Genomic DNA, 16,162 nt, shown 5'->3' with positions numbered 1-16,162 from the left:
CAGCCCTAGCTACACGTTAGAACATGACGGGAAACGAGTCACAGGGCAGCCTGCTGCCGGGGGCCACCCTGAAGAGAGAGGCCCCTAGTTTCAATCCCTGGCATCCCCCCCAGGGAAGGTGCCCTGGCACGTGAGGCGGTGGGGGGCACCAGTGTGTCTCAAAGCTCCCGGTGGCTTCCTGTGCAGCAGCATCTAGAGCCAGGCCACAGGGCCACCCTGCCTCTCCCCTGCTCCATGTTGTAGGCACTCGATGCCATTAGTTTGCTCAGTGGCACCAAACACGGAGGATGACTCTGGGGGATGACGAACAGGCACCTCTGGGAGAAGAGTTCAGGGTCCACTGGGTCGGGGGGCCTGGGGTGACCGTGCGTGGACAAGGGGCTGGTCCTGCCCGACCGCAGGGCCTGAAGGGCGCTCCCAGGCTGCTGCTGTCCTGGGAGGTGGGGTCCCCTCTGCAGGGGCAGCCAGGCCCCCTCCCCACCCCGGTGTCCCCGTGAAACACGGAGGTCACCTTAGCAGCTGCGACTGGCTGCACACACATGGGAGGTGAGAAGAGCAGGGCCCCAGGCGGCGGGCACTCCTCCCTTCTGCTTGCTGTGGCACCCAGGGACTCTTCTGGCTGGAGCTGGGCTTGAGTGCGGTGGTCGGGCAGCTCCCGGGGCTCCTGGCCACCAGTCCCCGCTGCCCGCTTTAGGACACACGGGCTGTTTCTCTACCAGGTGTCCTTGGTACTGCAGGGAGGAGCCAGCGCTGGCCCTTTAAGGGCAGGTACTGTCTCTCCAGGGGGCAGACTGGGTTAAGTGACTTGCCAGGTGACAGGGAGTGCCTCCTGCCACCCAGCCCTGATGCCCAGCTGGGCTGAAGCCAGCGTCCCTGTGCCCTGCCCAGGTGACAGCTGTAGCTCTTGGCGTTCTGGAGGTGGGCTTCCCCACCCCTGATCTCGGAAGGACCGTTGCTTCGGCCACTCTGTCCGCCACTGGGGCAGCCCCCCCCCCGACCTCTGTGACAGGATTCAATAACCAGGGGCGCAAATTCCCGGGGCGCCTGTCCCTTGGGCTCACGCCAGCCTCCTCTTCCTCCCCACAGATGACGTCACCACGTCACTCTGGTTTTCAGCAAGATCCTTTATTTATCTCTGTCCCCAACCATGACAGGGGCCCGGGCAGCCAGGTAACCAGGTGGCTGTTGGTTTGTAAACTGGAGCAGGAAGTTCGGCTCGTGTGGGGTCATGCACCTCAGCGGTTCTCTGACGAGACACGTGACGGGCACGGGGGCTCTGGGTGACAGCCCTGCCTCCTGTGTTCCCCTCGCCCGCCACAGACGTGTCCTCTTCACACACAGCCAGTGACACCCGGCGCTTCAGATCCCGGCTTCTCGCACACGGCCCCTCCCAGGGGCCTCGGTTCGTATTAGGACACCAACGGCCCCGTGCCAGAGCCGTGTGCCCACCCCGCTGCTGTGCTGCGTGGCCCTCCACTGCCCCCGGACACTGTCCCCACAAGGTCCCTCTCGTGCGGCTCCCCTCGGCTCTCAGCTAAGGGAAGCTGTTTAGAGACTCAGGCCCCCGGGGCCTCTCCTATGGGCAGACATGACTTCACAGGAGGCCATCCAGCTGGTGCAGTGCCCTGGGTCTTGGGGTCTGCAGGCCTCCCTGCGCCCTCACCCACGCTGGTCCCGGTCACCTTCACTGGGCGCGCAGCCTCGCGGGACGGCAAGGCACACAGTGGCCCCCGCGGCCGCTGGAACCTTCGTGAACAAATGGAGAAAATCACGGGAACAGACTCCAGGTCAAAAAGGACGCTTTGGTCAGAGCTGGCACTGCCACCCTCAGGACAGCCCTGCTGGGAGTCGGGTGGCGAGCCCCCCCCAGGCAGCCTGGCCCTGCCCTGGACCACCCCGGACTCCAGACGCTGAGGGGCTGTGCCCGGCCTGGCCTGGCAGTGGGCGTCTGTGGGCAGTGAGGTGAGTGGCCACGGCTGGCCCGGCTCTGGAGGACCCCGGCCTCAGCTCTGGAGGAAGCCACCAGTGGAGGGCCAGCCCCTGCAGGGAACTGAGGGCTTTGGGCAAGAGGACAGTGGCCACAGTTCCCCGACCCTGGATGCCACCCCTGGGGAGGCCTGCAGGCCCGCTCCCTGCCACCAGAGCCAGCCAGGTGCGGAGACCTCAGACTGTCCCCTGCCCTGGACGGCCGAAGGGTCCCCCGTGTGCCAGCAAAAGTGGCTGCGTGGCTGGCTGGCAGGCGTCTGCTTTGCCTGGAGGCGACCATGAGCAGCTTCGTGTCCGACAGCCGGACGGTGGCCGTTTGGTCACTCTGTTTGAGAACACGAAGAAACCAAGGGGCGACGCGACAGACGGACTCACAGAGGCACCGTGTCCCTGGTCACGGGCCCAGGGGACGCACTAGCTGGCCAGAAAGGAATCTCAGAAGCGACAATTGGAAGGAAGGAGGAGAAAAGAAACCTAAGGAAACACAAGCTGCAGGGCTCCATTTACAGTGACCACGCGGCAGAGGGACCGCGCCCTCCGAGATCCCAGGGGCGCTTCCCGGGAGGCAGGTGCTGAGCGTGGCCTGTGGCCGGGCGGGCGCACTGTCCCGGGTCCACCCAGGTGTGCCCCGGCCCCCTGGCCGCTCCAGCGGGGAGGTGTCCTCATCGCCCAGGAGCGAAGATGAAGTCAAGGGCCTGCCGCTCGGCCGCCGCCACGTTCGGATGCCACAAGTCCACCATGAAGACCACCCGAGGGCCATCCTCTGCCGACCCTGTGGGGAGGGGGACAGAGGAGAGGTTGGCGGCCCGTGGCCAGGACCCACGTGTGGCAGGACCCGACCCTGCGCGCTCTGGGCTGGGGACCTGTGCTGTCCCTGGCCTGGCTCACAACACTCCCTCCTCTGATCCCCAGGCTCACGAGGCTCTGAGCGGGTGGACTGCAGGGCAGCTGGCCAGGCGGGGACAGGAATTGTTCTTAAGCAGTGGAACCACTGGCTACGACACTGTCCTCTCTGTCCAAAGCCACACTGCGAGCAAGCCCAGACTTGAGCTCGGACTTAGGTAATAACACGTCCAGATCCGCTGGGGACGCTGTGGCTGCCGGGCAGCTGGGGGCCGGGATGCGGAGCAGCGTGTTTGGTACTTTCTGCTCAGTTTTATTCTGCAAACCTAGAACTTTTTTTTTTTTTTTTTTAATATTTATTTTTTAGTTGTAGTTGGACACAATACCTTTATTTTATTTATTTATTTTTATGTGGTGCTGAGGACCAAACCCAGGGCTTCTCTGCTAGGCCAGTGCTTTCTTACTGAACTCCAGCCCCAGCCCCCTAAAATTTCTTTAAGAACTAAAATCTGCCAGGGCGCTCTGGTGCCCATCTGTCACAGTGGTTCAGGAGGCTGAGGCAGCAGGATCGCGAGTTCAAAGCCAGCCTCAGCAAAAGGGAGGCCCTAAGCAGCTCAGTGAGACCCTGTCTCTAAATAAAACACAGAATAGGGCTGGGGTGGGGCTCCGTGGTCGAGGGCCCTGAGTTCAATCCCTGGTACCATTTTCTGGTCACGGAGCCCAAGGGACGCACTAGGTGGCCAGAAAGGAATCTCAGAGGCAAACGACTGAAAGGAAGAAAGAAAAAAGAAATCTAAGGAAATACAAGCTGAGGGTCTTCCCCTTACAGTGACCACAGGGCAGAGAGACCTGCTGCCTTCTGAGATCCCGGGGCGCTTCCCATGCACGCGGCAAAATAATAAAATCTGTTAAAACGACGACGGGGGTGGGGGGACCCACCTTCGTGGAACGCGGTGTGCAGGAAGGAGTCGTCGAAGAGCAGACAGCGGCCCTCGGCCCAGCACTGGGGCTCGCCCCCCACCACCAGCTCACAGCCGCTCGGAGTCTTGAGCCCTTGTGGGAAAAACAGAGAGTGAAGGCCAGCTCAGACCACCATTCCAGCTGTCACCACAGTCCTGTCCCCTGGGCTTTCTAGTTACAACGAACCGCCTACGGCCTACGAGGGGCTCGCCTCTTTGAATTCCACCTTCTAACCGGTTCTGAGGCCCAGGGTGGAGGCTCTGTGTGGTTCCTGGCCTCCTCCTGCAACCCGGAGGCCACCCAAGGAAGTGCTGGGCCTCAGGAGGGCACGGGTGGGCACCCTCGCAAGGAGCCAGGTGCTGGAGACGTCGGTGAGGCCAAGCCAGGGCCATCCCCTGGGGACACCGCTGGCCTTCACGTCCCCATTCCCAGCCTCAGCAGAGACACTTGGCTGCTGCCACCATCTCGGCAGCCACAAAGAAAGGCGCTGTCACAGCTGCCCAATGGCTTCCTCAGGGGGTGGGTCAGCCTGACAGCTCAGGAAGGGCTTGGGAGGAAGCCCTGATAGGGGGCGGTCAGTGGTGGCTCCATCTGTCTTCAGTGATGCACTGGGCTAAGGGTGACCCTGAGCAAGTCAGCATGCCCTCTGGATCCAGGGTCCTAATGACAAAAACACTCTCTTTCTCTCTGGCAACTGGAGTATTTTTATGTACTCTTTAAGCCAAAGTGGATGGCTCCTAGAGGAGACCACATGGAGGTGCAGGAAGGACAGACGACTTGGGACAGATGATGAGCTCGGACCTGTCTGTGCTGTGTGACTCTGGGCCAGCCACTCAACCTCTCTGAGCCTCACCAGCCTCATCTGTGAAAAGGGGACATTAGTGTATGCAACCTTGTTACCAGTAACTGAAGGCTGACTGCGCAGGTCTGTGCCACATTAGCACTGCGCAGAGGCCACCGTATCACTGTGGGAGTAACGGAGCAGTGACTGGATCTGCTGAAAAGTTACTATTTGGCCCTTGCTGGGGCTGATCTGTTTTGAACCCAAAAGAGTAGCTACTAGACACTTTGATGACAGTCACAGGTCACGAGCAGCTACACGGAGGTCTCTGCTCACGGCTGTGGTCTCCATGTTCAAACTGCCAACAGTCCGTCTCTGGACAGTGCTCTGCGGCTCAGCTGGGGTCACTCTGCTGCTTGCAAAGGCTTTGGGACAAGGGAACTCTCTGCAGGGCCAGTCCACCCAGGGGTTCGGAAGGAGGCTCCACTTTCTCTGGCCCCTCCAGGACTCACTGCTGCAGAGGGGTGCGGCTGGCTGGATTACCGCGGCCTTCCCTGTCCTCACGCCCCTGCCTTCTGCTCCAGCCTGGCGCAGCCCGGCCTCCTGCTCTCCGCCCATCAACCAGCCTGGGGGGCACAAACAAGGAAGACTCCCCACACAGAGCATTTGGGAGGCCCTCGGGGGACAGACGGCCCCCGCATGGCTTGGACAGTCCCGCCCGTCCCAGGATCCTCGGTGGCCTAGAGTTTGCTCCTTTGTCCCACCAACCCTGACGGAAGCAGGAAGACACCGGGGAACTGTCCCCACTGCAGCCCTGCTTCAGGAGGCTGGTGGCCAGCAACTGGGAGGGGGCAGGGAACACAGGCTGGTCCTCCGGCCCCTCCCGCTGGACGGCTGGGCACCGTCCTCACCCACAGTGACAGCGGGGGCCTCCCTGTGCCCGGGGTGGCTGTGCACACTCTGGTCTTCTCATGTGACTCTGGGACATCTGCCTGGTGAGTCGGGGTCTAAAGCTGCTCCCTGAGTGGTTATCAGTCCAGGGGCCTGTCACAGCCTGCCCCACAGGGGTGACGGTGGGCCCGGGGTGGTCAGCATGGAGCGACAGCCCAGAGGGAGCTCACGGCAGGGCCCAGCGCTCCACAGAGCACAGTGGGAGCGGCTGGAGGCTCCCTGGTGTGGAGGGACAGGGACGAGGAGGCGGGGGGAGGGAGCAGAGGCCCAGGACTGCGTGCTCCCTTCCCTTCAGCTGGGACAGTGGGCACAGGTGTGGCCGCAGGAGGGGACCCGCAGGAGGAGACCTGCTCGGCCAACACACAGGGTCACGGGGTGACTTCAACATGGGCCTGGTAGCGTGAGGAGCACGTGGAGGAACCTGGCAGTGGAGGTGGCCTTGGCCCTGGGGACCCAGCCACACCTTGGGCGGGGACAGGGGGACCCCCTTTTGTTGCGAGTACTAGTTGGGCCCAGGAGGGCCATGCCCAGGGCCTGAGGTCCTGTTCTACGCTGATGTCCACTGTGTGGGGCGGGGAGGCGAGGCACACTGGGGTGGGGTGGTGGTGACGGGGACTTCTTTGCTACCCGTCCCTGGTGGCGGCACCAGCCTGGCACTTCACCACATCTGCCTGCAGAGCCTCTGCCTGCCCTCCCCCAGTGGCCCTGGGTCCCATCCCCAGCACCCCTCAACAGCCCGATGCCCAGCTGGCCCGACGCCTCTGGCTGCCTGGCCCACGGCTCACCTGGCCATGGCGACCCGAGCCCCAGGGAGGGTTGCGCCCGCACTCCGCCTGGCAGGCCCCCTCGGCCCTCGGGTCAGGCCCCCCGCCCCTGCGCCTGCCCAGAGCCTGTCTGTAGTGCCAGCTCCCTCCAACGGCTCGGAGCGCCTGGAGCCCTGCCCAGTGGTTCACTGACCACATCGTCCCTTGGCTTAGTGTCACACCACACAGATGACCTGCCTGGCCCCTCCTGCCAAAGTGTGCGCCCGCTGCTCTAGAGCAGCCCTGCAGGGAGGCGGCTCCGCCCAGCGCAGAGGGCCAACAGGCTCAGCCCCGGGCCTGCCCAAGGGCACTGGGAAGGGGGCCAGGCCTGGGTTCAGATCTGCTTGCTCCCTAAGCCATTCATCTGCCATGTCCCAAGGGCAGTGACCACGTCTTGCGGGTCATTTCTCACACTCTCCAACACCGGGTTTGACCATGACGGCTACCACCTAGCATTTAGCCACGTGTGCCAGCACCGTCCCGGGTGGCCAAGCAGGATGTCACTCCTTCAGTCCTCTCGGCCATCCTGGGAGGTAAGTCCAACTTCTCCATTTTGCAAGGGGGATTCTGGGGCCCAAGAAGACCCAGTCTCACAGCTGACCGTGACTTGAGACCATGGCTCAGGAGCTCCCCTGCCCGGCCCTGGCTCTTGAAATCCCCACCACGTCCAGGGCGCTGCTAGACCTTTCATCTCTGGAGCTTAGGAGCAGCGTCTTCTAGAGTGAGTCCCCACCCAGAGAGTGGGGAGCAGGGCTGCTGCAGGGGCTCCCCAAGGCCACTCCAGCGTGGTCCCCGGCAGAGCACACTCAGGACACCCCACTCCGCTTTTCCTTGTCCCCTCTGAAGCCCAAGCCAGGTGGTCCCTTCCTAAAGCTACTGCTGTCCATCTCGGCTCACTCCAGCCTGGGAGGCTAGTGACTGATCCACGGCCCCCGAGCCAGCCTCTGTCACAGTCCACCGGGAACAAGGCATCCTGGGGACTGAGACCCCCACTCACCAAGCCGTGGTGAGGCCTGCCTTGATGGCAGAGACTCTGGGACACACATCCCCTGGCTGGGCGTCAGGCTGGCTCTGCAGAGGACCGTCATTTGACCTCCACTTTCTACCTGAGGAAGCCGAGGCTCAGAGAGGTGAAATATGCAGCCAGCTCATGGGACGGCCGCAGTGCAGGTGGCCTGCCCCAGACCCTGCCCCACTGCTGAACACACACACTTCCACTCCCAGGACTCCCCAGGCCTCACATCCTCCTTGATGATCAGGAAGCACCAACTCAAGAGTCTTTATGACAGCTTTTGGCTCTAGAGCTATGTTGGCTGAGACAGTAGCCACTGGCCAAATGTGGCCATTAAAACTGAAATCAAGCCAGGCACGGTGATGCACACCTGCAATCCCAGCCACGGGGAGGGGGGGCTGGGGCAGGAGGATCGCAGGTTCAAGGTCAGCCTCAGCAACTTAGCAAGACCTTGACTCAAAATAAAAAATAAAAAGGGATGAGGATGTGGCTTAGCGGTAGAGCACCCCTTGGTTTAGTTCCCAGAACCTCAAAAACAAAAAAAATTAAAAATTGAACCTTTCAGTTACTCCAGCCATGTTCAAGCACTCAGGGGCGCAGGTGGCTAGGGCTTACTATTGGACAATGAAGATGGAGAACGTTTTCCTCATTGCAAAAAGTTCTGGCCAGAGCGTCTGTCAGACATTGGCTTAGGGCATGTTAGAGTGTGTGCTAAGTGTGCCTGAGGTCCTGAGTCCACTGCCAGAACCATAAAAAAAAATGATAATAATAATAATTAGGTTTATACTAGACCCGGTGCAGCGCTACACAACTGTAATCCCAGCCATGGGAGGCTGAGGCAGGAGGATCACAATTTCAAAACCAGCCTCAACAACTAGCAAGGCCCTAAGCAACTGAGAGACCCTGTCTCAAAAATTAAAAAGGGGTGGGGATGTGGCTCAGTGGTTAAGCACCTCTAGGCTCAATCCCCCCTACCCCCCCCCCCAAAAAAAAAAAAAAAACAACCAAGAACAAAACCCTAGGTTCACAGTGACGACAAATTCCTTCCAGGACTCAGCTGCTGCTGTCCCAACGACTAACACAAGACCATCCACCTCCGGTAAAAGCACCGCGAGCCTAAGGCACACGAGCTCTCGCGGTGTTTCCTTTCTCCGACGGCAGAGGCGCGGTACTACACGCGTGCACGCCGCAGACCCCCTGTCCCTGCCACCTACCTAAGTGGCACCGGATGCGGATGTTCGTGGGCCCGTAGTGCTCCGTGATCACAGTCCCGGGGCTCAGCACGGAGATGCACGCATTTCCAAAAACATTGTTCCCAATACAGGTCCGAAGGCTTCCGAGCAAGCGGTACGTCCGTGGGCACTTCCTGCAGTTCCTGGGGACGCAAACCCCCTGATTGACCAAGTAAAAGGTGAGCCACTCCCCGCTGGGGGTGCTGTTGAGCTTCCAGCCCTGCGGGAGGCTGCAGTTCGAGAAGGCCTTGTAGAGGGCCTCGAACTCGCACAGGACCGTCTGGAAGTTCCGCTCGAGCAGCTCCACGTCGTGCTTCTGCGCGTCCCGGGAGAAGTAGGGCGAGGTGGGCAGGTCGGGCAGGAAGAAGACCTCGGGCTTCTGGATGGAGGGCCGGCTGCTGAGGTAGCGGCCCTGCTCGCGGATGCCCTTGTGGATGCGGCCCATGCCGGACCACGAGTAGCGCTTGGCGTACTCCTGCAGGTTGTGGTAGAGCTTCTGGTTGAGGCCCTCGTGGGTGCAGCGCACGCACTCGGGCGCCTGGCAGTAGGCGAAGCCGTTCTGCAGCCCGTGCGCCTCCGCGCCCTGCATGAGCGCATTCACCGACACGTAGGGCCGGGGCTGCTCCCTGCCCACGTGGTAACAGTACCACACGAACAGGACCAGCAGGCAGGCCACCGTGACCACGGCCGTGCTGTCGCAGTCCCGCACCGACTGGATGCCCGTGGCCACGCAGTCCCTGAGGCCGTCCAGTGACCAGCCCCAGGCTACCAGCCACTCGAGCGACATCTTGGGGGACTTGTTACTGGGGGTGTGAAGCCAGATCAGACGTTCAGTCCTCTGGGGTCCCAGGGGCACCCACACCATGCAGATTAGCGTGGGGGAGAAGGAGCCGCTGGGGCCCAGGAGGGCATGGCCGCCACTGTTCCTCGCAGCCTGCCACGGGTGACATCGATGAATGCTGAGGCTGGCCAGCTGGACCTGCCACTCCACTCCCAGCGAAAGTCACTGCAGCAGGGTGGCAGGAGATGGTCTACATCACACTAGCAAGCTCCGAGTCTCTGCCAGAAGACTTTTTTTCTAAAATCCAAACCTGGAATGAAAGAAAGAGAACACAGCATAAATGTTAAACATTAAAGACTCTTCAAGTGTAAAGCTCTGGGTCATTTTGAAAACTGAGGACCAGAGAGGTCAAACAGCTCGCCCAAGTCACACAGCCAGAGCCTGGATACAAACTCCATGTGCCTTCTAAGCCTACGTGTGTCCGTCTTACTTCTTTTATTCCCCTTTCATTACTGCCTTTAAGGGAAAAGGAAGCTGGTTTCAAAAGTACCTCATCAGTGACAAAGGGTCTGTCTGAGTGGTTATCCTTTCTCTTCCCAAGCACATCACCATTCTTACTGACTCTGGCTGCCCTCAGTCCAGGGTTCGGCTAATACCGACTTGGGAAAGGAAGTGGGTGCCCCGGGGTCACACCTGTGGCCGACACGGGCTTCTTCTTCTTTCCAGCTTGGAGACAAGGCTCTAGCTCACCCACGTGGTCAGTGAGCAATGGGGTGGCGTGGAAGTAGGAGCCCTTCCAGGCCTGTGACTCAGTTTCCTGCGCTTTCCCAAACAGGAAGCTGTGGTCTGCCAGTCATCCTGCCTATGGTTGGGCCGGTGGCCAACACCACGGTTATCCAGAAACCCAAGGGAGGATCACGGCCCGGTGCCCAGTGGCGCGACCCTCTCAGACCTGGGCTGCGTGTCTGCGAATCTCTTTTTCTGCCTCGCTTTTTCTGACCAGGTGGGAACAGCAGCGCTCTGTTCCTCAACAAGCCTCCACCTCCCCTCACCTCCCCTCACCTGGGGACGTCACTTTGTGATTTCCCTTTCTCTCCCGGGAATATAGGAAGACAGCTGAACAAATGCAGAGATGGGACCCTCCCCTTTCCCTGGGGACACCCTTGGCCTGGAAAACTTTTGCTGCTCAGCAGAAAGTTCTGAGCCCAAACTGGAGACGGGCAGGGTCAAGTGTCGATGCCAACCCCAGGCAGGTCACGGCCCTCGCCAAGTCTCAGCTTCTGTAACCAACAAATGGGGCTCACATTCCTCTCTCCGGCTGAAGGTGCACACAAAGTACTTAGGACTATGTCGCTGGGAACACCCAATAAGTGCTGGTGACTGCAGGAGGGGCGGCACCCCCTAGGGTTGGCCAGTCAACCAGAGGAAGGTGGTGAAAGGCGGACCTCCACTGGATCCCAAAAACTCAACGTGAACCCCCAGCGCTCTTCAGACCCAAATCGCAAGTGATTTTTTCTGTCCCCGGGCTTGCTAAGGGAAACCTTAGGTGCTCATTAACTGCCTACTGGCTTCTTCCCAGTTTTGTTGAATAAAGAATCACTTGACTATGATGTTTAGTAAGTCAAAAACACACTCTGAATATTCATGGGAATTTTTTTTATGTTTCTAGGAAAAATACCAGTATGGGGAGGTTAGAAGCTACCCTCCCCGCAACAAGGTCCCAGTTGCTCCTCGGATGCAGAACAGGCAAGGGCTGGGTCCCACTATTGGAGACTCATCCCTCTTGTTTTCTCCTAGACCAGCAGCTCCTTCCTCTCAACCCAGATTAAAGAAAGGTGTCTTGTTTCCAGCCATCCCAGGCAGAACCCCGGGATTCCTGAAATTCAGCGTGAAGCTGTGAGGAGGGAGAGAATTAGTGCTTTTGGGGAAAGGATTCCCCCCACCACTGTGCCGATGCCCTAATTGGAATTCTCAAACTCTGTCTCTCAGGAGTAGTCTCTTCCTGGATGCTCCAAGAGTGAGATGGCGATAATTTAACACACCTGTTAAGTGTTAGTTCCCAGCAGCCCCGCGAATCACTCAAGTTCAAGTCCACAAAATGCAGACACAGAGAACTGGGCAGATGATGAGGGACCTCGACACTGGCCACCCAGCTGCCCCCCCCTTCCCTCTGGGAAGCTTCATCTGTCAGCCATGCGCCCTCTCCAAGCAGCAGCAAACCAACAGCTGTGAAGACCTGATGCTGTGAATCCCAGCTTCGGACCCTCCTCAGGAGGCCATGAACCTGAGAGCTGAAGTTTGGACTTTCTATACCTGCCAATCACTTTTAGCCAAAATAGTCTGGCGACCAGAGGTGGCTGTACAAGCCCACAGCCTATCCGTGACACTCAAAGAAACCCTCAAATGTGGTCGTTTCTTACGAATTGCTCCAAACATTCAACCCCCCAGCGACAGCCCCCACCGTCACAGGAGCACACAGCTCCTTCTCTCAGGGGCAACAGTAACTTCCAGCCTTCTACCCACATCTGTTCATTTGCATATTTCATTTCTGTCCCCACCACGGATGGAAACATCTCAGGGCTCCACACTTTAATAACATGCAAACTCAGACCTTAAATGTCAATTGGCTCTGGGGAATACGGTCCAAATTCAAGTCCAATCAAATGTAACTTCTGACAGGATGAACGCCTGCAGACCCTGCCTGACCCAGCTACCCCAGTTTAAATGGCCAGTTCAAGGGGCTGCCCAGTGTTCAAGAGCTTCTGGTCACCTCAGGACCAGGCCACCCTGAACACCCAGAAAGGAGCAGCCCAGCGCTGGGCCAGGAGTGTGATGCATGGAACCCTCTCCACTCCACTCGGGAGCCAGACTGCTGCGCTGGGGCCAGCTCTCCCCGTGGGGCTCTTCCCTCCTGCACTCTCTGGGCCAGCGTTCTCAGCACCCACCGGCCTGGAGAGTGGGAAAGAGGGGCAGGCACAGGATGAGTTAACGCAGATGGTGACCACCAGGAAGTCAGGGGGTGGGGGGAATGGCACGGGGAAGGTTAGTGTTGCCAGGAAAAGTGGGCGATCGGCTGCGATGAGGGCAGGAGGTTTATGGCGCCTGACAGCTAATGGGACAGGGGAGGTGGGTCACCACGGGGAATGTGGGAAGCGGGTGATGCTGGGAGAGGCAGAGAGGAGGCGAGGAGCCGGGGTTCCCGGGGGAGGAGGGAGATGGGGGAGGGGACTGCGGCCGGGCGGGGAGGAGGAGGGGGGAGGAGAAGGAGGGTGATGCCCGGTCGGCCGCGATCCCCGTCACGGCGGCCGCTCGGCACGTAGCGAGCGCTGGCCGCAGGGCCCCTGGGCCGAGCCGGGATGCGGGAGAGACGTCCGGGAGCATCCTCGGCGGCAGCGCCAAGCGCGGAGACCTCGAGCCTGACCGCCCGGCCCGCGCCTCCAAGCCCCGACCCGGGGTCGGCCGGGCCGCGCAGCCCTCCCGCCCTGCAGCCCCGGAGACGCCGCTTACCTGCGCCTGGGCGCGCGGGCGGCGGGGGCGGCTGCTGGCACCAGGCAACAACGCGGCCGCCCGAGGGCGCTGACACGCGGACGCCCCCTGCCCGCGCCGCGGGGCCACCGCCCGGCAGCCGCCGGGCCCACGCCGCCGGAGCCCAGCCGAGCCGAGCCGAGCAGAGCCGGTGCCCCCGCCGGTGCCGACGCCGCGCTGCGCTCCGCGGGGCCGCGAGGACCACAACTCCCACAATGCCGCGCGCGGCGGGCCGCGGGGAGGGGCGCGGGCGGGGCAGGCGGGGCCGGGACCCCGGCACGTGCACCTGCCGCGCCGCGCCCCGGGCGCCCGGGCTTCCCCGGAGGGTCCTTCCCCTGCACACCCAGCCGCGCTGCCTGCCAGGGCCCGGGTGCGCGCCGGCGACCGCGGCGACAGTCATTCATCAGGTCCCCGTGCGCCGTGTCGCCCGCCCTCCCGGCTCTGCCCGTCTCCCTCACCCTCCCGCGGGCTCCCGAGCTCTCCGAGCGCCTCCCTCCTGCCTTCCCCCCTTGGCATTCTCTTTTACTCCCCTCCGCCCCCGCCCCCTTGCCCCGCTTTCCTTTATTGATTGACTCTACATAGACTTCTGAGGCCCCGGCCACCAGGCGTGGAATCGCAAATCAAACAGGATCCTCGTCTGAGGGAAACCGCGTTAGCCGGGGACCTCGGTGCCTGGCCCTGAGCTCTGCGCGGCGCTGTTCAGACGGCCCCTGCCCACAGGGAGTCCTGGTCTAGCGGCGAGTAGACAAGGGACCCGCGGTCACAGCTCCAGATCTACAGTCCTCCCCCGCCGCGCCGTGCTGGGCAGGGCAGGGTCGGGGCAGACCTAATGGGGAGGGGGCGGGGAGCCGCTCCGAGAAGCCAGGTTTGAGCCGAGGCCTGTGGGAGAGAATAAGCCAAGAGTGTCTATGGGATGTGGCTTGGGTTCCAGGGGAACAATGCATGGGTGGGTTCTGGGAGCAAGAGTGGGCTGGCCTGCCCACAATCCATCTGTCCCTGTCCTAGAACCGACTGCTTCCATGTCCCCGAATTCATTTCTCTCCTGGTCCAGAAGGAGGATGCATTCTGACCAGGATCCACCTCTCAACCCGGTCCCAGGACCCCCTCGAGTACTTGACTTAAGTATCTACCTCTGGGGGGGCGGTGGCCTAGAATCCACCCACTTCCTCTCTCAGAATATGAATATGAATTAATATTGTCTTGAAGTCTTGCAATTGTCTTGGACACACACCTCTGTCCTTTCCCAGAACCCGTCTCCACCACGTTACAGAATCCGTCTCCTCCATGTCCCAGAACATACCTCATCTCTGTCATCTCTGCCTTTTCACAACTCCAAAGGCAGAAGAACGTTTTTTTTTTTTCTCTTTCACTCTGCTAAAATAGACCCAAAGGCATAGATTAAAACTATAAAATGCACTCACATTTGCTCAGAATGTGGGTCCTCAACATAGGTATGGGACTGAGAAAGGTCAAACAGAACGTCTCTCTTTCCTGTCTGCCCAGAGTGGTTGAACCCGGGGAGGATGGAGAAGTAAATGTCCTGTCGCACATTTAGAAAGTTGCTCAAATTTAGCCTTTTCCTAGGGCACTTAAACATTCAGACACAGCATCACCATGGTAGACTTGGAAAAGAGAAGCTATTTTTCATATAGTGGTAAATGTGCGTTCCATTCCTGGACCATACCATCTGTACTACATTATGAATTAATATTGTCTGTAAATCCTATAATTATCTTTGACCAGTGCAATTATGTTGCTCTGTATTTGCTGAGAGTATTTATTTGTTCTGTGGCAATACGATACACACAGTTTTGCTAACCCTGCTGGCCTTATTATTATTATTTTTTTAATTTGCTGGGAGTTTCAGAAACTGAAAATGACCCAGTCCTCTGTCAAGCTTGGTGACCTTAGTAGGTGAGCTTTGCTGGAACAGGGTGTTCAGGCCTTCCAGAGGGGACTTTTGCATGAAAGCACCAGATAAATTGTCACTGTGCTAATGGAGGAGCTGAGATGAGGACCAAGTGCTTCTAAATTGCCTGCCTTCAGCTTGAATGCCAGATGCACCCTCCCCCTCTCAGGGTTTCCTCTAGGGCAGTCACTCCGACCCACTCAGAGGCTGCAAACCTATCATTACACCATCTCAGGCACTGATGGAGGCCACCCAACTGCCATCTCCTGCAGATGGAGACACTGGGGGCTTGGAGAGAGACTGTGCCTTGCTCCATCAAGGTCACAGCAACTCGCCAGAGTATGTGTGGACTTGAGGAAAGGTCGACTGGTGCATCGAAGGCTCTGGGACAGCCACTTTGGTGAGCGATTTGATAGCATTTGTTAAACTAACAGCAAACGTGTACACATTCAGAACCAGCAGTGTCGCTCATTTCTACCTGGAGAAGTTCCAGGGTAGCTGGAGGAATGGTGGTCTTCTCATATGACATCATTCAGCCAAGTTATTAGAATGAGGACACGTGTACCTGTGACAACATGGAAAAAAGTTCAGAACAAATTACAGATTGACAAAGCAGAATTACACTTGTATGATTTGAACCGTGGAGCACGCACATACGTGTGGGTATAGGCGTGTTCTATTAAAATTTAAAATGTTAGAGTTTATAAATGCAAAGAAAGTCCCTCTTAGGAAGCAGACCAAATTCTATTTATTTTAGTAATTTTTTTTGTAGTTGTAGATGGACAACATGCCTTTTCTTTTATTTATTTTTAAGAGGTGCCGAGGATCAAACCCAGTGCCTCCCCCGGGCTAGGCAAGTGCTCTGCCACTGAGCTACAGCCCCGGCCCCCTCGGTTCTTAAGAGTTATGACTTCAAGGAGGGTGAAGGAAGAAAAAAGAGGAATGGTGGATAGGAGAACTGCATTTTCTATAAGGTTTCAATTTGATATTTTCAGAAGCATATAAATGCTCCTGGAACACAATGCCAAAACGATTTGCATTTGCAAATGTGGAGAAGTAGTTTCACTTTTAAAAAGGAGTATTTGTGATATTAAAATGGATCATGTTCAATAAAAGAAAAGCTTACATGACATTAAAAATTATTTTTCTAGAATGGAAATTGCTCAACACCAGAAGTTCTCATAATAGAATTCATCATATTAACCAATTAAAGAAAATAACTATACCGTCATCCTCATAGATGCAGAAAATGCATCTGACTAAAGTCAAATATACTTAGCAAACTGGGACCAGAAGGAAGCTTTTAAAATTTGATTAAAAGTATGTGTCAAAATCTACCACAGTGCAGATTAATATTCCTCATGAGCATAGATTTGGAG

At 58.5% G+C, this 16,162-nt stretch overlaps 1 protein-coding gene across 1 annotated transcript; it reads right to left on the bottom strand.

Moving 5' to 3' along the window:
• Positions 1 to 2,648: 2,648 nt before the first annotated feature.
• On the bottom strand, positions 2,649 to 9,433 carry Asphd2 (aspartate beta-hydroxylase domain containing 2). The gene is made up of 3 exons (XM_076864980.1): positions 8,551 to 9,433; positions 3,769 to 3,882; positions 2,649 to 2,758 (listed from the first exon to the last, which is right to left on the bottom strand). Exons 1-3 carry the CDS (start codon positions 9,431 to 9,433, stop codon positions 2,649 to 2,651), a joined length of 1,107 nt encoding a protein of 368 aa, XP_076721095.1.
• Positions 9,434 to 16,162: the final 6,729 nt, after the last annotated feature.

Source organism: Callospermophilus lateralis, chromosome 1 (assembly GCF_048772815.1).
Source record: "Callospermophilus lateralis isolate mCalLat2 chromosome 1, mCalLat2.hap1, whole genome shotgun sequence".
NCBI lineage: Eukaryota > Metazoa > Chordata > Mammalia > Rodentia > Sciuridae > Callospermophilus > Callospermophilus lateralis.
This window is presented reverse-complemented; position numbering and strand designations above follow the sequence as displayed.